General features: G+C 41.0%; 1 protein-coding gene across 3 annotated transcripts; it reads left to right on the top strand.

The window, feature by feature from the left end:
• Positions 1 to 571: 571 nt before the first annotated feature.
• Positions 572 to 20,974, top strand: rmnd5b (required for meiotic nuclear division 5 homolog B). Of its 3 annotated transcripts, none has more exons than XM_072674316.1 (10): positions 572 to 620; positions 6,516 to 6,747; positions 7,969 to 8,111; positions 9,257 to 9,394; positions 10,116 to 10,216; positions 11,344 to 11,510; positions 12,834 to 12,999; positions 16,644 to 16,746; positions 19,309 to 19,463; positions 20,201 to 20,974. In XM_072674316.1, exons 2-10 carry the CDS (start codon positions 6,609 to 6,611, stop codon positions 20,262 to 20,264), a joined length of 1,176 nt encoding a protein of 391 aa, XP_072530417.1. In that variant the 5' UTR covers positions 572 to 620; positions 6,516 to 6,608; the 3' UTR covers positions 20,265 to 20,974. The 3 variants fall into 3 exon arrangements, with proteins under 3 accessions (XP_072530417.1, XP_072530419.1, XP_072530418.1); XM_072674318.1 differs by lacking the exon at positions 572 to 620 and adding an exon at positions 3,578 to 3,855; XM_072674317.1 differs by lacking the exon at positions 572 to 620 and adding an exon at positions 5,559 to 6,053.
• Positions 20,975 to 21,250: the final 276 nt, after the last annotated feature.

Here is a 21,250-nt window from a genome sequence, read left to right as displayed (position 1 = left end):
CACTGGCCGCTTTATTAGAAACCCCTACCTTGTACTTCCACTGACTGGCCACTTTATTAGAAACCCTTACATTGTGCTTCCACTCACTGGCCACTTTATTAGAAACCCCTACCTTGTGCTTCCACTCACTGGCCACTTTATTAGAAACCCCTACCTTGTGCTTCCACTGACTGGCCACTTTATTAGAAACCCTTACAGTGTGCTTCCACTCACTGGCCACTTTATTAGAAACCCCTACCTTGTGCTTCCACTCACTGGCCACTTTATTAGAAACCCTTACATTGTGCTTTCACTCACTGGCCACTTTATTAGAAACCCCTACCTTGTGCTTCCACTCACTGGCCACTTTATTAGAAACCCCTACCCCATGCTTCCACTCCCTGGCCACTTTATTAGAAACCCTTACAGTGTCCTTCCACTCACTGGCCACTTTATTAGAAACCCCTACACTGGCCGGTCTCTCTATCACTAAGCTCCTCTCAGTGTGAGTAATGGTGGCAGCTGACTGGTTACAGTGGTACTCTTAGTGGAGGTGTAAACACCGCTCTTCCACTCCCATGTTATAGGGGGCGCCATCCGCAGCGAGCTGGCACTGCACGGACGGAGAGTCGCTACAGCAGGCGAGTATACACTGCGATTTATTTTAATATTCCTCTCACAGACGTCTCCTAAATGTCTCCCAGCGGCACGGGGTGATGGTTGTGCTCACAGCTCATGGGCAGTGTCGACAGTCGGCCTCTTAAAGCGGAGCTTTTCTCGTTGAAAGTGCAGAAGCGCTGAGCTGAGCTCTCCGTCCTCCTTGTCTGCAGTTAGCCTGCTAGCTACAGCTAACGTTAGCCTCGCTGTTTGTTTTCCCCCTTTCAGGCTCTTCTTGCTGTCAGACTTTGGGTGTTTTAATGGCCAATCTGAGTATTTTCAGTGGGTATGAGTATTGTTAGTATTATTTTTAAAGGTTATGGATTAACTAAGGTCATTCTGAAGTTTGTAGTCTTAGCTCAGGTCTGCTTGCTCTTTATTTTGGCTAAAAAAAAAAAGACACACATCAGTTTGACACACTAACTAGTTATAAATATTAAAAGGATTAAAGGATTAAAAACCTGTATTTATCTAGAAAGCTGGGTTAGATACCTGACTTCCTAAATAAAGCACTTAAAAGTCTGGAAGTGAAGTTTCCATTCATCTGATAATGCTGTGAAGATCAGACACAGCCATGCTAGCTAACTAGAGATAACATTGGATCAGGAATTACCAATAATAAAATTCATTAGAGCTACATTGATAATTCACTATATACACGTGTATTTTTAGTGCAGGTAAATACGCCGGTGTCTCAGCGCAAGGCATTTGTCCACATGGTCAAAATAAGGTCTCAGAAATGCATGTAGAAAAAGTGCCTTACATGTTAGTCTGTCAGTTTTCAGTTTAATAACGCATTAAATGTTACTGCACTTGAAAAAATGGTCTTATATAGTCATATAAACATCTGCACATTTTCAAAACATGGTGTACACCACTCACAGCTCTCCTAATGGCTCTCCAGTCACCGGGGCGGGACCCGCATGTTAGTCAGTTCTTGAAGTGAGCCCAAAAAACGGCCTGAGTAAGAAACCGAGGCCCTTTGACAAGGGCAAAGATTGTGACGGCTAGACAGCTGGGTCAGAACGTCTCCCAAACGTCAGGCAGGTCTTGTGGGGGTCGAAGCGTGGGCAACCGGTGAACCGGCAGCAAGGCCATGGACGCCCAAGGCTCACTGTGAGGATCCATGGAGGTTGTGCCTTACAGGTCTTAAAGGATCTAGTGCTAACATATTGGCGCCAGATACAGCAGGATACCCTTAGAGGTCTTGTGGAGTGTATGTCTCAAGGGGTCAGGTCTGTTCTGGTGGCGGGAGTGGGACCTACGCAGTGTTGGGTGGGCGATTTTAATGGTATGTCTGAACAGGGCTTACAGTCTCAGTCCACATGCTTCTTATACTTTCAGTGGTGGGTCTGTATCTCTGAGATTGTCCTTTAGTGGTGGTGTGAATCACACTTTCTGACAGTAGGGGGAACCCAGGAGCAAGAAATGGCAATTTTCCATAGTGTTGCTTTAAGCCTGGATGCATTTCCAGCACTGCTCACTGTCTCTGAGCACCACTTTTCGTTTTGCTGTTACTACATTAAAGTCACTGTGAAGCAGAAATAATAACATAGGGTCTGGGGGATGTGGTAAAAATATTGACATTTGAAGACATGTCCATTTTACTCGATATTTGCTACGATATTTTCACATGACATAATACAGCAGTAGTGGCAAATAAAAAAAAAAACTGCTATTCCGATACTGTCCCGTGCTCAGTACAGTGGGTTGTAGTCGTAATTTGCTGTACTCAGTCAAATTAAAGAGAAATAAAGGCTCTTTGTAATGAAGCATGCTTGATTGAGTTGGTCCATCAAATGAAAATGCTCAGAAAAGCGTGTTGTGTTTTACAGTATGATAAGTAAGTCATTGTCATATTGCCCACCTCTGTAATAATGCATGTCCTTTCTGTCTGGTGACGTGTTTCTGACTGAAATACAGTAATCAGGGAGGGTGTCTGAGTGTTTTCTGTTAGTGACGGGTGGGGTTGGTGGGAGTGGCCGGTAAAATGATGACATGTTTTCCCTCCCGTTTGTGTAATCAGATATTTTAGAGGCAGAGAAAGTCATTGAAGTCGTTCAGTAGTCGGTGTAATGCTCGGATAAGGGTACTCCAGAAGGTTGTCTTTTGAGTTATATAAAACCAAAGACTAAAACTAACGAACTATTTGTAAAAACTGAACTAATTTGTAAACGTGCTGTAGCTGCTATGCAGTGTGGCGTTATATACCCGGTGTGCGTTAGTTAGCCTTTAGCAATGGAAAAAAACGCTGAACAGCAGCTGAGCTCAGTAGTGCTATGGAGAAAGCCTAAGCCACAAGCTAATATATTACTCCTGGATTACAGTGTAATCCATTGTATTGCAACACCCCTAAACTCTTGCCATTTTGATGTGGACATTTGATAAAGTTAACAAACTCCTATGCACTCCTCACCCTTAGTTTTCCTTATTCCGGTTAAAAGTAAAACGTGATCTGTGTTGACACCAGTGCCGGGATGTTGGTTTTGCTTCTTTTACGCTACAGAAATCTCTGTTTTGATATTTGACAAAATAGAAAATGACCAGCCTTTGTTTGTGTGTGTTAAACCTGACCGTTTTGCTCATATTTGTGTGTAAACATAATATTAGACTTGGGTATATTATATCTGTGCCTTAGCATGAGAATGATGCCGGTGACTCATTATTAGGGATCTGATGGAGGAGGTACAGGTGGTGCAGCTGTGTCTGGGGTGGCTTTTTTTGTTAGCTAGACTAACTACTCTAAATTCTACCTGATATTAACTGTGTCAAAAGTCTTAGTAATAAAAAATATTTATATAATTAATTAATTTAGCTTCCTAATAATAATGATCTCATCTAAAATGTATACAAAACTAATGTTTGACATAAGTCTGTGTTAACAGTGTATCCATTCATTAATTCTTACGAACACTACAACATTTTAAATCAGCTGAAAACACCTCGCCGCTTGGTAAAGGCAGTGTATCAGCCAGCACCAAAATCAATTTTTGTTGGTTGATTAAAATCTGCCCGTTTGGAGAGCTGATCAGTAGGAGGTTGATGTGATCAGTGTAGATTTATTCTCTGGTGTACTTTTCCTAGGGTGCCGTACACAGACGTCACATTTTCTGCAAAGGAATGCTCTCCACTCATACGCCTGAGTGATGGCACTGCAGTGCTGCTGATGTGTGGCCATGTTGTCTTATGGCTCTCAGATTTATTACTGTGTTATAAAATGTAAGTATTATATTATAACAGTAACTGCAGCAGAAAAACTGTACTCCACACTGTTATGGTGTCACGGATTATCCATGATCCGTTACACTACTACCAGTGAGGATATGTTTATCTACACCGTCCACTAAGCGCTAAAAAGGCTTTGTGTACACTCTTTAATGTAAAAGTAATGTAGTTAACTGATGTGAAGTTGACTGATGCCATAGAAGAACCATTTCAGTTTCATATGAAACTATTTTTGTATCAGGCATGTGTGTGAAGAATGTTAAAGGTTTTGAAGTAGTGGTTGTAAATGTCCTTTGCCAGATTATAGGTTCTTCACACTTGCACCTCTATAATTTATGGAACCACAAATGGTTCCTCTTTGGCGTCACTTGGAGAACCCTTTATAACACCTTTATTTGTATGAGCATCCAGCGTAACGGTTAGCTGTGTTAACTGTGTTAACTCAACTCATCTGCAGAGGCAGCCTACCTGCCTACCTACCTACCTACTGATTTCTCTTGGATGTTTTTGTGCTATTTTTTTTTTATTTAGCCACATAATTCGAATGATATCACCTACAGTCAAAGCTAATGTTTGGCATGAGTCTGTGGTTAGCTTTGTATCCATTCATTAATTCTTACAGACACTACAACATTTTAAATTGGCTGAAAACACATCCCAATTTGGTAAAGCACTGTATCAGCCAGCACAAAAATCTATTTCCGTTTATTGAGCCCTGTGTCTGATTTAAAATCTGACCGTTTGGAGAGCTGATCAGTATGAGGTTGATTTTATCAGTGTAGATTTATTCTCGATCAGTGTTTATTAAGCACCAACAATGTCCTCGATATGCTTAGAAAAGTTTATTTATCATGATACAATAAAATATTGTCATATTGCCCAGCTCTAGTGTCTTATCCATGAACGACAGACTTATGTTTATTAGTTGAGGTGTAACGGTACGTGTATTCGTACTAAACCATCACTGTCCGGTGCACACAATTGCTCAGAGAATGCATGGCATGTGCTATTAGGGTAAATACGGTAACTTCACGCTTACGTTAGTGCCACCCGAATCCCTTAAGCTGTAAGTTGTTGGTTTTGCAAGGTATTGTGGGAACTGTAGTGGTTTAGGAGTTTTGCTGTAGTCTTGTTTGTTCCCCCTCACCCTTCCTCCTCTGGGGAATTGCACCAAAATTGCACGAGGAGGATGTGTCTGCATTTTTTGGTTTGCGGAAACGCATTGAACATGCTAGCTAAAGTTTTGCTAACACTTTACTGCTTAATTAACATGCTACAGGCTGTTTCAACTACCTCAAGGGGGCGCTATATGGCACAAGATGGAATCAACTGTAAATTGTACACCTGTCTGTTGAAATTAAATAAAAAGAAAGCTGGGTAGCTTTTATTTATTTATTCATTCACTCACTCACTCCTTCTTTCCCCCTGTTGCACCGGACTGGTACGAAACTGTGAGGTCCAAACCACAGCACGAGTCGTGTACCATTACACCCCATATTTATTAGTAATTTATGAGTTTTGATTAGGATGGGTCCCCGCTTGTTGGTTTTGGTTCTTCCTTCAGCTTTGAGGAAGCTCTTCTTGCCACTGTCGCGTTTGTCTGCTCAGTTGGGGTTACATGTTTGTTTGTTCTGGATTTCTGTAAAGCTGCTTTGTGACGTCAAGTTGTAAAAAACACTTTACGTATAAATTCAACAGTATAAAACATAACAGCTGTGTCCAAATGCTTTGTTTTTAATGTTTCATTCTGTTTGGGTGAACAGGACCCGAGAGTGAACTACAGTATGTGTCACTTACTAGGGGCTTCTAATTGCCTAAAAAGACCAGTGCACTCAAAATCAGCTGTGTCAGGTGTGTCTTTAGCACAGCGTAGCAGCACTCAGGAAGCTGGGCTTCATAACTGTATTAATGCAAACTTAAATATAATCTGATACCGTGTGTTTGGAAACTGCGGATGGAAGAATGGCAGTAGTTTAAAGCGCTGGAGAGTAATGAGCCGCTGTGAGCTGACTCGGTGTGTTAATGTTGTGTGTTGAGATCACGGTGTCTGATAGACTTTGCTCCGTATGATCCACCGATCTTGTTAATCTAAAACGGTGTTAGAAATCAGGTCTGGCAGGCAGGAGAATGTGTATCTCAGCTATGAGTGATTCTGCTTGTAAAAACAACGGATACAAGAAAACATAAGTACAGTAAGTAACAAGAATTTCGCATATAGAAGAAAGTAGTTGAAGTCTTGTGAGCTGGTTTGGAGAACAAAGCTTGGTTCCAGATTTGTCCTGGATGCCCCCAGCCAGCGCATGGATTGAGCGGATAAACATGAACCTATTGGCACTATGCCTAATACCATTGTAAAGCCCCCAGCATTGAGCTGTGGAGCTGTGTTCTCTGGAATGATGGTGCTCCATCCAGTACTTTTGAGGGATGAGGTGTGGTGAACAAAAATCCTCCAAAATCTAGCACCAACTAAAATCTAGCACCAACTAAAATCTAGCACTCCAACAAAAGCAGAATGAACTCTCTTTAATAACCTTGGTTTCAGAAGAAGCAGTGACTGAGCTGGTGCCCCAATCCCAGTCCATATAGTGTATATGTATATATTCAGTTAAAGTGTATGTGTGATGGTTAACTCTGGTGATTCTGTGTCTCTGCAGGTGTTGGTGCTGCTGCTTTTGCTGGGTGTGTGAGTGTGTGTGAAAGAGAGAGAGAGAGAGAGAGAGAGAGAGAGGTAGTCCCACTGTACAGTGATGGAGCAGTGTGCGTGTGTGGAGCGAGAGTTGGAGAAAGTGTTGCACAGGTTTGTGACGTACGGGCACCAGTCCGAGGAGCGTCTGGACGAGCTGCTCAGGAACGTGTGTGAGCTACGCAGCCAGCTGGTCACTTTCGGTAAAGTGTTTTGTAGTAAATTCCACTGTGTTTCTTTTTGGTGTGTTGACCTTATTATTAGGTTTAATATTGAGTATAAAAAGACATGTTTGTGAAGATGTAGAATTGATTTTTAAAGGCTTTCTATATGTCAGTTTGGTTTATGTAGTTCTTCCAGTTTTGGTTAAGTAGTTTAAATAGTTCCTCTAGTCACCATCTTCTACCTCCTCTTATCCTTCTAATTCTTGTGCTGCTGCTGCTGCTTCTTCTTCTGATTCTGCATCTTCTTCATTGGCTTCTGCTCCTGCGTCTTCTCCTTGGGCTTCTGCTCCTGCATCTTTCTCATGGGATTCTGCCCCTGCGTCTTCTCCTTCTTCTGCTTCTTCTTGTGCCCCATCATTTTTCTGATTCTTCTTCCTGTACCGCCTTCTTGTAGCCCTCCTTCTGCTTGCTGCTGCTTCTTGTGCATCGTCTTCTCCCCTTTTTCTTGGGCTTCTGCTTCTTCTCCTTGGGCTGCTGCTGCTACTTCTTCTGCTGCTGCTTCTTCTGCTTCTTTCTGTGCCCCCTCATTCTTCTGCTGCTTCTTCTTCTTGCACCCCTTCTGCTGCTGCTGTCTTGTCTTTTGCCTCCTTCGTCTTCTGCTTCTTCTGCTCCTCCTTCTCCTCCTCATTTACCAATGCCTTTGACATCAACCTCCTAACATCGCAAAAAAACTAAAATCCCAACCCCTAGAGTGTATAAGCGACTTCAGGAAAAAAGCCCAGTTGTTTGAGTGTTCATAGCACTAGCCCCTCCTCCTCCACACCCACTGTACACTTATGACATTTGACTGAATGTTTGAATGTTTCAATTGTGTTAAAATGATGACCCCTTGTCTGCTAGCGAGCTGGAGGTGGGGCTGAAGGAGTGTAAGTTTACATCTGTGCTGTAGAGTTTGTGAGGAGCAGTGTAGTGTAGATAAATTGGCACTGAAGAAAGGTCAGTGAATGGCCCTTACTGGAAAACAAGAGGCTACAACATAGATAAAAAAACAGGGGCTTTGCTTGTGCCGGTAGGCAATGCAGCCCACCCTGTAGATAAGGAGAAACCTGCATTTCTCTGTTAGATGATCTCCTGAACCCCTTGCCCACTCTCAACAGCTGCTTACATAAGCGCAGCTTTGTTTTATACAGATGATTCATACTATTGGTTTAATAGTAGGGCACGGATTTGCTCTCCTGAAGCCTGTTTTGTTCCTCTCAGGTGTACAAGATGCAGATCTGTCTGTGCTCTCTCAGACGATGGCGCAGTGCTGCAAGGAAATCAAAGAAACTGTGCAGATGCTCGCCTCTCGCCACAAGGACATTCATGGCAGCGTGTCCAAAGTGGGCAAAGCTATCGACCGGGTGAGTGGCAGGAGTGGTTGTTTGTAGAGGTGGCACCATACCACTTTTTACACTTACGTTTTTGGTGTTGTCTAAAGTGACTTACATTTGAGTCATGTTACACAGGTAGGAGAATGTAGTGTTAAGAATCCCTATTGGTGTAGTGTGCTTACTTGGCCAGGGAATTGAACCCTAGTCTGTCATTGGGAAGGTGCTGATATCTGCTTCGTTTTTCATACTGATACTGCTCTGATATTTCCAACTTTAATAACTTTAATAACTCCACTCGGGCCTTTTAAGCTGTTTTTTGAGCGTTAGCGTCTGAAATGACAAACCCAAAATAACTCAACTACAGCTTCTTAAAGCAACACTATGTAGCAGTCATACACTAAAATTACAGGCGGAACTGATTACAGAACTCATGGTTTGGATTAGATCACAGTTTTTGAGTTACGGATTGAATGAGTGAAAGTTATACTTAGGTAGCGCCTTCCTAATTCCCAAGAATGCTTTGCCATCAACACTCGTCACAATCCTTTACGGTCAGCACTCAACAAGTACACACTGAGAAGCGAGAAGTGGTAGCCAATTGTGCACAGCATACTCTCAACCAGAAACAACCGTCCATCTGGAGGACTGCGGCAAGCACTGGGGGGTTCAGGAAACCCCTGAAAGAACCCAGGAAAGAATGCCCATGTGGGCATATAGACACACACCAGAGTAACCAGTTCACTTGATTTCCGTGTTTTTGGACTCTGGGAGGAAATCTGAGTCCCATCAGAAACCATGAGAACATGGAAACTCCACCCAGATGGGACTTCACCTTCAGACCCCAGACCCCAATTTTTTGAATGTTGCTCTTTGCTAAAACACCGAAGTGATGTTGCTTAAAATGTGTGGCTGTGCTTGTGTTACCACGATTATATATAGAGATAGACATGCTGTGTCAAAAACTGTGTGGTTCACTCTCTGCTAATTATTTCATTACTTATTAGCAAAGCTAAGGAAACTGACTTCAGAAACTAGACATGACTTGGCTAATGTAGGAGGGCAGACATTTGTATGTGTTTGCACGTGTCTGGTCTGCTGTAGAAGCATGTTGTAATGAATTGTTGTTGTAATAAAAATGTAATGAGTAATATGTAATGAGGTGTTGTCCTGTGTAGAACTTTGATGCAGAGGTGAGTGCGGTGGTGGCTGAGACTGTGTGGGACTCTCCAGAAAAACAGAGAAACCTTAGCGAGACCATTGTGGAGCACCTGTACCGCCAGGGCATGCTAAGTGTGGCTGAAGATCTCTGCCAGGTACGCTTCATATAAAAGTAAAAAAAATGATGCCTTAGAAGTAGTACCTTTGGTTCTCAATCTTTCTATAGGAGGTTCTTTAGATAACCAAAATGATAATAACAGCAGATATTGTCCAAATATGCTAAACAATAAAAGCGACACACTGATGTTATCAGCATTTTTTTGTCCAAACAATAAAAGAGGGTATTTAATACTACATATACAAAATATACAAAGCCTTAATATTTTTAAACATGTGGACATTTGATCTTCATTTGCAAATGGTAAAAGATGGAGATAATATAACTAAACACACAAAACTGAAAAATTAATAGAAAAAGTAGTTGTCAAAAACCCCCCTCATGTATTACTACTGAAAACACCTTAAATTAGAATCAGGTGCAGCATATCTGCTTCAGATGAGAAGAACATAGTTAGAGAGGATTCTGGAGGAGCCTGTCTTATTCTGCATGGAGGAGTGGGGAAAGCTTTCTCTCGGTTGATAATCAGACTGATAGACGGTATATGTTAAAGATGAGAAGGGTTTTCAATTGGGTGTCTTATTTTTTTTCACATGACTGTACAAATAGTCATGTGCAGGTAATAGTTGAAGAATCCAATGTGTGTTTTTCCTGCTGCAGGGTTTGCAGTTGCGAAACTGTAGCAGGTGTTTAATTTGAACAGTATCGAGTACCTTTGCCTCTCCGCTGATTTGTCTGTCTGTGTTTTCCTGCTGTAGGAGTCCGGAGTGGTTATCGACATGAGCATGAAGCAGCCGTTTCTGGAGCTCAACCGCATTCTCGAAGCTTTAAGAATGCAGGACCTCAGGCCAGCACTAGAGTATGCAGGACTCGTCTCTTACACAGCCTCTCCCATCCTTAGACCAGCTAAAAATGCTATGATAACGTGGCTAAATCAAATGATGCAGCGCAAGCCCAAGCCCATCCCCCCTCCCCCCCATTTTTAACAGTTAAAGAGATGATCTTTTGATGAAAACCTGCAACATTTTTTCTCCAAACACACATTTGCTTATTGTGGCCAAAAAGATCCATCATAACTTCATCAGTCCAGTCTTCCAAAATGCATCAGGTTGATTTTTTTTTAATTATTATTTTATTTTATTTTTTTCCCCCTTTGAAAAGGTCTGACTCCGTATTTTTGCGGTGAGCATGTATAAAAGCTGTTCCATGAAAGTCATATTTATGCAGGTGCTGTTGCACAGTAAAACACTGTACCACCACTCCAGATTCTGCTAAACCTTTCTGAAGGTCTTCTGCAAAACATCTTTCTTATAGGTATTTGATTGGCCTTTCTAGCAGTCTTATAATCAATTCGCTAAGAGATGTCTTGGTCCTTTAAGCCTCAACTTGAACTTTGCTGTTCCCGTTGCTCCCATTTCTTACTTAAGGCCACAAACATACTCAACGCAAGTACGCAAACATAAATGACAACACCCAATGAACGTTCTGTAAACACGTGGTCCTCGATATGTGTTCTTACATTATTGTGGTGGTTGGACACGCAGTACTCACGGGGACAATAGGAAGAGAGACATGTCAAACTCACAGCTGGTACAAGACACCTTGGCATTCATGTCCTTGCATTAACTTTTTTCATGTCCAAGAACTGAGGAAACAGCTACCTGAATCCCCTAAAAGCCTTCTCCTGCTTTAGCCACCAATTGTAAGGACATGATTTGAGGAATTTGCGAAAGTTGCAGCATCTGGCTGATCCTAACGATGGCTTTGAACAAGCCATAGCCCTAACAAGCTGATTAAGGTCTTAGAACTTGGTGATTTTATGAGAGAAGTTATAAGAGCTCAAATCTCTTGGGGTGACCAAACTTTTGCATGGTGCTCCCCCCTCCTTCTTTACTCAAATTCACAGTTCAAAACAGTTCACACTAAAATCTCTTTCACTGTTACGTGTGTGTGTTAATGTGTTGGTTACTGTGTCTTGTGTGCTAGGTGGGCTGTGACAAACCGACAGAGGCTGCTGGATCTGAACAGCAGTCTGGAGTTCAAGCTCCACAGGCTCTACTTCATCAGCCTGCTAAACGGGGGCGTGGACAACCAGCTGGAGGCACTGCACTACGCTCGTCACTTTCAGCCTTTCGCTGCGCAGCACCAGAGAGGTGATGGCAGGGGAAACCCAGCTCAGGATGCAGATTACACTAGATCTTTCAACTGTATCCCTTGAGAACTACTGCTGTGTGTGGTTTTAGATTCCTTTAAGTGCTTCTTATTTCAGTTAATAGATAAATCAGTGGTTTTAAAGCAGTATAAACCCACATTATACCAAAACCCAGGGGTACAGTACTGTACAGTCAAAAATGCATGTTGCCATTGATTTCAGTGAGAACAACAAACAGCAGGCACTAACACATAACCTTGCATAAAAAATAGATTCTGTTGTCCTTTTATTAAAGAAACAGTGCCTTTAAGATGAGCATACTTTGATATACCCATGTGTCAACCTATAGGATTTATTGTGGGTTAAGGCTTCTACCTGTTGCATAGCTTTTAAACTAAATGAAAGAGAAATCAGTTGCTGCTGTCAGCTCAAATCTCTTTTGAGTAAGCAGTAGCAAAGAAAAAGAACTAAACGATTTAAATAACTAGACAGAAAAAGTGAGATGATAAAGAGCTATGGCTAATGCAACAGCAAGACACAGATTTTTGAGAATGTGCTTGGTGTTAATGTTTATACACAGCTATGCAGTATCTAGCATGGCGTTAATGAACCAATGCAAGGACCTGGTAAAGTGTAGCATCGCAGCAGGGGAGTGGGAGCTCAGGGGAGAGGCAGCACCAGGACAGAGCAGTAGAAACAGGGCATCTTAATAAATAGAAAAGGGATGGAGTAGAATGACTGGAAGGAAGGGAAAACAAAGTTTTAGGAGAGTTAGGAGGGTCCTGGCAAATCTAGGAGAGTTTGCACAACGGACCCTGAGGAGAGCTTGACCCTGAGGTCAGGGAGGCAGCAGCACCCAACCACGACATTTATTATTATTAAAATTTTACTTTATTTATTTTTATTTTTTTGTTTACTTGGAGAGTAAGGATTATGTTTAACATTAGGTCTAGCACTAGCTTGTCAGAAGCAGATTTGCATTCTCTAACATTAAAACGGCAAGTGTTTTTTCAATAATAAATGTAGAAAAGTTTTTATAGCTCTTTGTGCTTCTGGACTGTTTTCAGTGTGTTAGTATTGGTGTTACAGGTGCTACCAAGTTGCCAAACATTTGTATTGTACAGTTGTACAATTACTTCTAAAAAATTACTTTTACAGTCTGGAACTAAGGATGAGTCAAACAGTTAGACTCTTCAAGGGTCCCTCAGGGTTCTTAAGTAACAGACTTGTCTGTATAGAACCATGACAAGTCAAACAACCACAGACTGCTGGATTTCTTAGGGGTTTGCAAGCAATATTTCTTTTGTCTGTTGCTCCTGTGTAGATATTCAGGTGTTAATGGGCAGTCTGGTTTACCTTCGTAACGGCATCGAAAACTCGCCCTACCGCAGCCTGCTGGAGACTAATCAGTGGGCAGAAATCTGCAACATCTTCACCCGAGACGCCTGCGCCCTGCTTGGCCTGTCCGTGGAGTCGCCCCTCAGCGTCAGGTCAGAATTATGCTGTGTGTTTGGGGTGGGCAATATGACAATATACCACTATTGCAGGTATATCACGAAATGAAGTTTATCAGTGTTTGACTGGATGTGGTGCTGCTTAATTGGCTTAATTTTTTATATACAGTCATGCCCGAAAGTATTCATACCCCTGGCAAAGTTTGACTTAAATTTACTTTTATTTAACCAGAAGTTATATTTTTGCCTTGAAACGACACAGGCATCTCCCAGGAGATAACACGATGATGTACAAGAGGCATCATTGTGGGAAAAAGTATTTCTCAGCTTTTATACACATTTGAACAAAAAGTGGCATGTCCAAAATTATTCATACCCTTTGAAAACTGTCACAGTATATGGGAAAATCCAAAGTTCTATACCATTCCAAATAGTCCAAGCTGTTTTAAAGCATCCTAATTACCCTGATTCATTGGGAACAGCTGTTTTAATCAACTCAACAGGAGAAAAACAGCAGCTCTCTGCAGTTGGTTTGTGGACAGTCATGGCTAAGACAAAGGAGCTCACTAAGGACCTGCGGCTGTGCATTGTGGCCGCTCACAAGTCAGGAAAGGGCTATAAAGCCATATCAAAATGTTTTCAAGTTCCAGTGGCTACAGTGCAAAGTATTATTAAAAAATACAAGAAGTTCCGCACTGTGGAAAATCTCAGAAGATGTGGTCGGAAGCCAAAAGTGACACGTGCTGGCCAGGAGAATAGTGAGAGAGGTGAAGAAAAATCCAAGGATCACCACCAAGGCCATCCTGGTGAATCTGGACTCTGCTGGTGGCGACATCTCAAGGCAGACAGTTCAACGGACACTGCACACTGCTGGGTTCCACGGACGCAGGCCAAGGAGGACACCACTTCTCCAGAAAAGGCACACAAAAGCCCGCTTGACCTTTGCAAATGCTCATCTGGACAAAGAAGAAGACTTCTGGTGTTCTGTTTTATGGTCAGATGAAACAAAAATTGAATTGTTTGGCCACAATGATGTGTGCACCATTTGGCGTAAAAAAGGAGAAGCCTTCAACCCTAAGAACACCATCCCCACTGTCAAACATGGTGGTGGGAACCTAATGTTTTGGGGGTGTTTTTCAGCCAATGGACCAGGGAACTTGATCGCAGTAAATGGAACCATGAAAAAAGAGCAATACATCAAGATTCTCAACAACAACATCAGGCAGTCTGCAGAGAAACTTGGCCTTGGGAACCGGTGGACATTTCAGCACGACAACGACCCAAAACACACAGCCAAAGTGGTGAAGAAATGGTTAGCAGACAAAAACATTAATGTTTTGCAGTGGCAACGTTCTGGTCCTCCTAATATCTTCTTTTGTGCTGCACTGTATGTTCAGAAGTATCCAGGAACCCCTGAATTCTCTTGGACCCTGTATACATGTGGTTGCCTTATCTGGATAGTGTAAACACACCCACACTTATAAAGCAGATACAAATACCATCACTCACACACCTCACTACAGGAGGTGGTCTGAGACGCATTTGATGTTATAATTGCATATTACAGTCTGACTAACCGGGGACACATTTGACTATAGAGTGTAAATGCATGTGGCTAGTATCTGGAGTGTATCCTGGTGGGATTTAAGTGACCAGGTGTAAACAGGGTCTTTTATTTTAAGGTGCTGACACAGCTTGTAGACTTGATTTGTTAGCCTCTCAAGATGTCTCATTTTCAATGAACACAACTACAAAAAATATAAACCCACACCACCAGCACACAACTACTGTATATAAATAAATAAGTAATTACATCATGAAACCATAACAAAGCAATTTATTCTGCTACAGATGAACTGCAATTGAAAGTGCCCACATTAAAAACATGAACTAGTTGTTTTAAAATGAGAAACTCATCCCATCATTCTACAGATTAAGTCAAAGGGGAAGATCAGAATCTCCATAGAAAAGCATTGATCAGTACAAGACGTCGCTCTGGAGCAGCTGCACATGAACTGAAGATCACCATGTCCAGTGACAAGTGTAGGCTAGAGGGGTATAAAGCCTTCCAGCATTGGGCCACTCTGAGTGACGATGCTCAGTCCAATACCTTTTTGGGATGTGGCGGAACTAATCATCCAACGTCAGTAGGTGACTTCAGCAAAAGATGACAAAACACTTCAGTTTGTTCTCTACGTTCTGACTGATCTCATCAGCAGCGCTAAAGACCAGCAGCAATGTTGAGTCTGAAGTAGCCGGGTGGTTACATCACATGACCCACTCCTCTGCATGTGTTAAAAAAAAAAAAAGAACATTGCCTCCCACCATGCCGTTTAGTGTCTCATCTCCGACCCTCTGCTGAGAGCCTCGAGTTTCAATGTTTTCATGCCTTATTGACGGTAGTGTGTTCATGTAACTGTCATGAAACAAAAAGAAAAAGAGAGCATTCAGTGAGATATCTGAAGGGACCATTGCATTTTTAAATTACACTTTTTAAATTTTATTTATTTATTTGTTTGTTTGTTTATTTTAAGCAGACACTCTTATCCAGAGTGACTTCCAGAAGTCTACTACTGTGAACAGACTACAATAGAGTCCAAAGATGCAACAGAAAATATTGGGACAGTTTATACCCCTCTATGCATTAGATATGGTGCCAATGGGCTCATGGTTATCTGCTCTAGAGAGTCCTGTTCTACTGGCAATGTTCAAAACCCAAAAGGCTCTTGGTACAGATCAGGTTTTGATCATTGGTTTCAGGTGCAAGGGTTTGTTAAAAATCTTTGAGAGATGGCAAATGTGGCGTGAGGGCATAAGATTAGAGCCAGTTACATAAGTCTTAAGGTATGTCAGAGTTGGCAGCCCTGCACTTGTTTCTGAAAGAATCTAAATGACCTACAGTCATGTGAAAAACTAAGCACACCCTATTTGAATTGTATGGTTTTATGTTCCAGGACATTATAAAAACATCTGGTCTTAAAATTAGAATTAGACACCCTTACTGCTCCGACAGGAATTAAGAGGGCAAATAGCAGCCAGGCGCTGCTAATCAGATGCCCTTGATTAGCTGATCAAGAAGCAAGACCGTGATCATCTCTGTATACCGAAGTATCAAATATATACCAAAGAGTCAAATGTAAGGCCGTCTATACAGCTTGGCCCAAATTGGATCATGCAACAGGACAGTAATCCCAAGCACACCAGCAAATCTATAACAGAATTGCTGAAATAGAAAAAAAATCAAGGTGTTGCAATGTCCCAGTCAAAGTCCATAAACGAAAGTAACATTGTAAGGAAGAGTGGGCCAAAACTCCTCCAGAATGATGCGAGAGACTGTGAGTCATACATAAAAAGGGTTACTTCAAGTTATTGTTGATAAAAGTGGTTCTGCAAGCTACTGATTTATGGGGTGTACTTTTTTGGAATTTTGTTAAATAATGAAATGGGGGAATCAATTTTGTAATTGTGTTAATCTAAGGTTGTATTTACCTAATTTTAAGACCTGCAAAGGACCAGATGTTTATGTCCTGATACATAAAACCACAGAAATCAAAGAGGGTTGTTCACATGACTATATACTGAATCACTAGTAACTCAGCAGGAGATCATTTATATAATGCAATGATCATTGGATTTGCTTGCTAGTATTTATTGTGTCTGTGTGTGTCTTTTTACCTCAGTTTTGCATCAGGCTGCATGGCGTTGCCCGTACTGATGAACATTAAGCAGGTGATCGAGCAGAGGCAGTGTAGTGGTGTCTGGACACACAAGGACGAACTGCCGGTAAGCCACTCGCTCTCACATTTTTATACCATGTCAGGATGTGGGAACGTACAGAGTTAAAATGACAGGGCATGCTTCTTATTGGGCAGTTTAAAGTATTTGCTTGCAGTTGACTGGGGCAGCTCTAGCAGGGCCAAAAATGTGGTGAACTGACCTGTTAAAAGGTGGCATCCTATGACCATGTCGCATATAAAGCCACACTCGCTGCTAATGAGTACAACGTAATGTTTTGTGTAATAATTAACCAGAGGATTAATTAGTAGATTCGGCTAGCACTGAGCGCATATCTTGGAGGTTCTGCTAAATGCCATAAATGTAGGTTTGTAGTGCAGTAGATTAAATAATTTAATGAAGAAAATGTCTTTGGAGTTTATGAGAGTCTTTTAAGCAAATCTTTTGTTTGAGTCTCTTAACTCATCAGACAGTCATTAAGGTCTTCTGTACAAACCTCTTCTTTTGCACGTAATGTAGTGTTTCTCTATCTGTCTTCAGCCATCTAATTTGAAAGAAGGTGCTGGCTGATATTAAAGCTGTCTGGAAAACATCTGATGTGCATTTCCCGTACACACACACTATAGTCATCTTAATCAGAGCCAGGAGTACAAACCCTTCTTGTTCTTTTATGCTTTGTTACTTTCCCTTTCTCCACCCTCTACTTGCTGTTTCAGTGGACAGTGGAATTTGGATGCATTCCAGGACCCAAAGGTGTCTTTAGAAAACTGCTGAGCAAGCACACTGCCTTTGGAGAAAAATGAGGCTGTTGTGATGCATTATAAATACCAAAAAAATCTATTTTTGGCTTAGTTGTGTGCTACTGCATTATTACTGGAATATGCATAACTATACTTTATTTATGTTTTCTGGCTAGAAAACCCCCTGATAGTGAAATCTACTGTGAGATTAGTCATTGCAAAATACTTTTATAATGGTAATAAAAATTAACTCTTGTCTTTTCAATAGTTTTTATATGGTGGTTCTCAGTTCCAGCAATATAGACTCAATACAATACAATATTTAGCAAAACATTATCATAAAATGTTTTGATACCCCTACAGAACATATCAACGCTGTCGCCCAGAAACCTTGCAGTTTTTCACTTTGTGATCAACGGACCAATAGAAATGCTACAAAATTACTCTGAAAACATCTTTTACATTGACGTCCAGTGAGACGTAAAGTTATTTCCTTCTCCTGTTTCGATTTTGGAGATGCAAGGTTACAGCGATACAAGCTTAGTGGAAGTTTAGCGACTTACTTAAATTGAGCTCAGCACAACTTTAGGCAAATGAACAGTGATGCCTGGTGACTTCCATTCCTTCTACTATCACTAAAATAAAATGCACCAACAGTCAACAAGACAATCACTCTCGTATCCGTAGGGGATTTCTACTTTTGAGAAGGGTTCAGTATTTTTACAGGACAATTTCCCATAACATTTAGTTTTTGAAGGAAGCTGTTTCTTTGTGAATAACAGCAGCAGATTCTAAATAAATTAACATGTTCCAGTTTATTGATGGATCCTTTTTTTTATATATATAAACTGTTATGTTGTGAATATTTGGTGAATAGAAAAAGGCCTCCATAGGCTTGGTTTGTTTATACTGGTGCTGTTCTATTAAAAACGTGGTTTGCTTGACTATGTACTGGTCAGCCGCCTTCTCCTCTACTGCACAGGTGATGCTGAGTGATCTATTCATTATGGCTATTTATTAGTGCATAATTTGAAGTCATGTAAAACACTAATTGCATTATTAGTTGTAAAAATACACAGTGTGCACTTTACCACCCTGTTATGCAAATGTACTGCTGTACTTGTCTATAATTACTGATATATAGAACCTTTAGTACCTAAATGTCTATTACACAATATGCAAGCTGGACAGATGTTAGTTCAACCCTTTTTACCAACCAATACTGATCAACAAACTGAACTGTAGCTCATAGTGATGTAATAGATTTTGCAACTAAAAGTATCTTAATTAGAGACTTAATGCAAATTGCCTCATTAAAGACTTACTTGGAGTCTCTAATTAGTGATTGGAATATGGACCATTCCTTGATTTATTAGTGATTATTAAACTCAATAAACTTCCATAAATCAGTAAACCTGTCACTACCACACACCCACATGAATCAAAGTACTGCCAGTTACACATTAATGACATACAAGTTATTGAGCATGAATTATTACCTAAATGTACCTAACAGGATGGTTACAAAGTGTCTATTGTTTATAATTACAGTTAATAATATATATATATATATATATATATATATATATATTTTTTTTTTTTATATATATACATAACAGACCTCCCAGTTTTGTAAGAATAAAGATTAATGCATTGTGAATAAATAATTTAGACATACTTAGACCAATCCAAACAAAGAAGACAGTGACTTTAATAAATTCCTAATTTGTATTTCTTAAAAATAGCTTTACCGAGGGGAGCATCTGCAACATTGGCAACTGCTGACAGAATGTGAATGTTAGTCTTACTGCCAGTACACTTTGTAAAGACACTATTTGTAAAGGTTGATGTTATGTGTGTCTGTGTGCAGATTGAGATAGACCTGGGGAAGAAGTGCTGGTATCATTCAGTGTTTGCATGTCCCATCCTGAGGCAGCAGACATCAGAGAGTAATCCACCCATGAAGCTCATCTGTGGGCACGTCATCTCCAGAGACGCCCTAAACAAACTCACCAACGCTGGAAAGTACGTTTCTTTCCTCCTTTGGTTTTTAATATAGAGGCTGTTAATGCAGTCAATATAAAGAAAAGCACATACTAATGAAGTAATTCTGATGATTATTCATATGTCATTCATAAGTAACTCCAATGGAAAAAGATTAAAGGAAAAGGATACAGAATTTAATGAAAAGAACACCTCTCAAACTGTTAAATTGGTGGGTGTATCATGCTTTGGACTTGTATTGCAGTCAGTGACATTGGGAGCTTTTCACAGTTGGAGGGAAGAATGAATTCAATGACAAACCAAAAAATTCTGGAAACAAACATCACAGCTGTAAAAAAAAAACCAAACAAAACAACAAAACAAGCTGAAGATTAAAAGAGTATGACTTTGACAGGAGGATAATGATCCTAAACATTACTCAAAATCTACTTTGGACTAACTAAAGAGGTGCATGCTGCTGTCTGTTTTACAGTAAGCCCCCAGTCCCCAGACCTAAACATCAATAAAAGTTGTACAAATCTGAGAATAGACCTCAAAAGAGCAGCAAGTGCAGCAAGACCACCATAGAATCTCACAGTTATAGTGCAGGAAAGAATGGGTGAAAGTCTCCCAAACAAGAAAAACTAAAAACTGTGATGGTTGCCAAAGAGGTGTTACTATGTACTGACCAGGCAGGTGGCCCAAACCTTTGCTCTGGGCCCTTTTACTTTTTTGTTAGTTTTAAATGGTATAAAATGTGAACTTCCTCCCTCCCCCAGGCTGAAGTGCCCATACTGTCCAATGGAGCAGAACCCCTCGGACGCAAAGCAGATCTACTTCTGACTTTGGAGGAGAGCGGATTAAAGCAGCGGAGGCTCTGAGGTGTCGGAGGCTCGCTATACTGGACTGGTTGAGTTGGAATGATCCACGTTCATGGGCACGGCGAGGCCCCGCGTGGCGGCTCGAACCGTGGAGCCGCTTCCTCTCCCCCCTCCCAAGCTTTTAGTTGGCAGAGGCCGGTGGTCATGACAACACGCACCTGTAGATCCGAGTCAGTAAGTGATAACGTCACACGGACAAATCTCAACGGGTCATTTGTTCATACGCACTCAGACTCACAGGCTTTTATAAGTATACGTGTGTCGTTTTTTGTTTTTTTTCCCCCTCATTATTAATTTGGTTTTACTTTCAACCCCTGTACCCATTTTTTTTTCTCCCCACTCTTTCCTCCCCCTCTTAATAACTAGGAGGGTGGGCTGTATGCTTGTGAACAGGTGTGTGACCTCTTACATAGTATGTTGCTTCTTTCCCGATATTTAAACGACTATATATAGGGGTGTTCTGCCTGTGTACATGACAGAAGTGGCTTTTCAGCGAGTATATTCACAGAGATGTATTGAATAAGGCCGTGAGTTGTTTGGTGGAGGGCTTGATGGTGACGTTTTGAGCCTGTGGTGAACAGGACGCTGATTGTAACCAAATGGCGCCACTCTTCCTGATGGTGTAATGATATAATAAAAAGTGTGATTGGACTGGCTGATTTTTAATTAAAATTTGTATTTTGTTATTTTTTATTATTATTATTGGTAAACGTATCTGTTTGGAGAATCGTCAGAGGTTTAATTCCATGAGTGGAAAATCAGGATAATGTCTCGTTCCTCAAAGTTAAAGTGTCTTGCTTTGTGTATATATTTAAGAAATATTTAAAAGGATAACAAAAAACCTATTGCTGTGAACTGTGACTTTAATTTCCCTTCCAGTAGTATTTCAGTCTGTTCCAGGAGATGTTTGTGGAAGAAGCTCAAGCTCATCACTGTTTTCTGAAGTAA

Source organism: Salminus brasiliensis, chromosome 2 (genome assembly GCF_030463535.1).
Source record: "Salminus brasiliensis chromosome 2, fSalBra1.hap2, whole genome shotgun sequence".
Taxonomy (NCBI): Eukaryota; Metazoa; Chordata; class Actinopteri; order Characiformes; family Bryconidae; genus Salminus; species Salminus brasiliensis.
Note: the sequence above shows the minus strand (reverse complement) of the source record. Positions and strands in the feature narration are given on the sequence as shown.

Bases quoted from the DNA above. Each gene is read 5' to 3' on its own strand.
- rmnd5b (XM_072674316.1), top strand. From the start codon at position 6,609: ATGGAGCAGTGTGCGTGTGTGGAGCGAGAGTTGGAGAAAGTGTTGCAC. The intron at 10,217-11,343 runs GTATGCAGGACT...CTTGTGTGCTAG, and splicing joins GACCTCAGGCCAGCACTAGA to GTGGGCTGTGACAAACCGAC. The intron at 16,747-19,308 runs GTAAGCCACTCG...GTCTGTGTGCAG, and splicing joins CACACAAGGACGAACTGCCG to ATTGAGATAGACCTGGGGAA.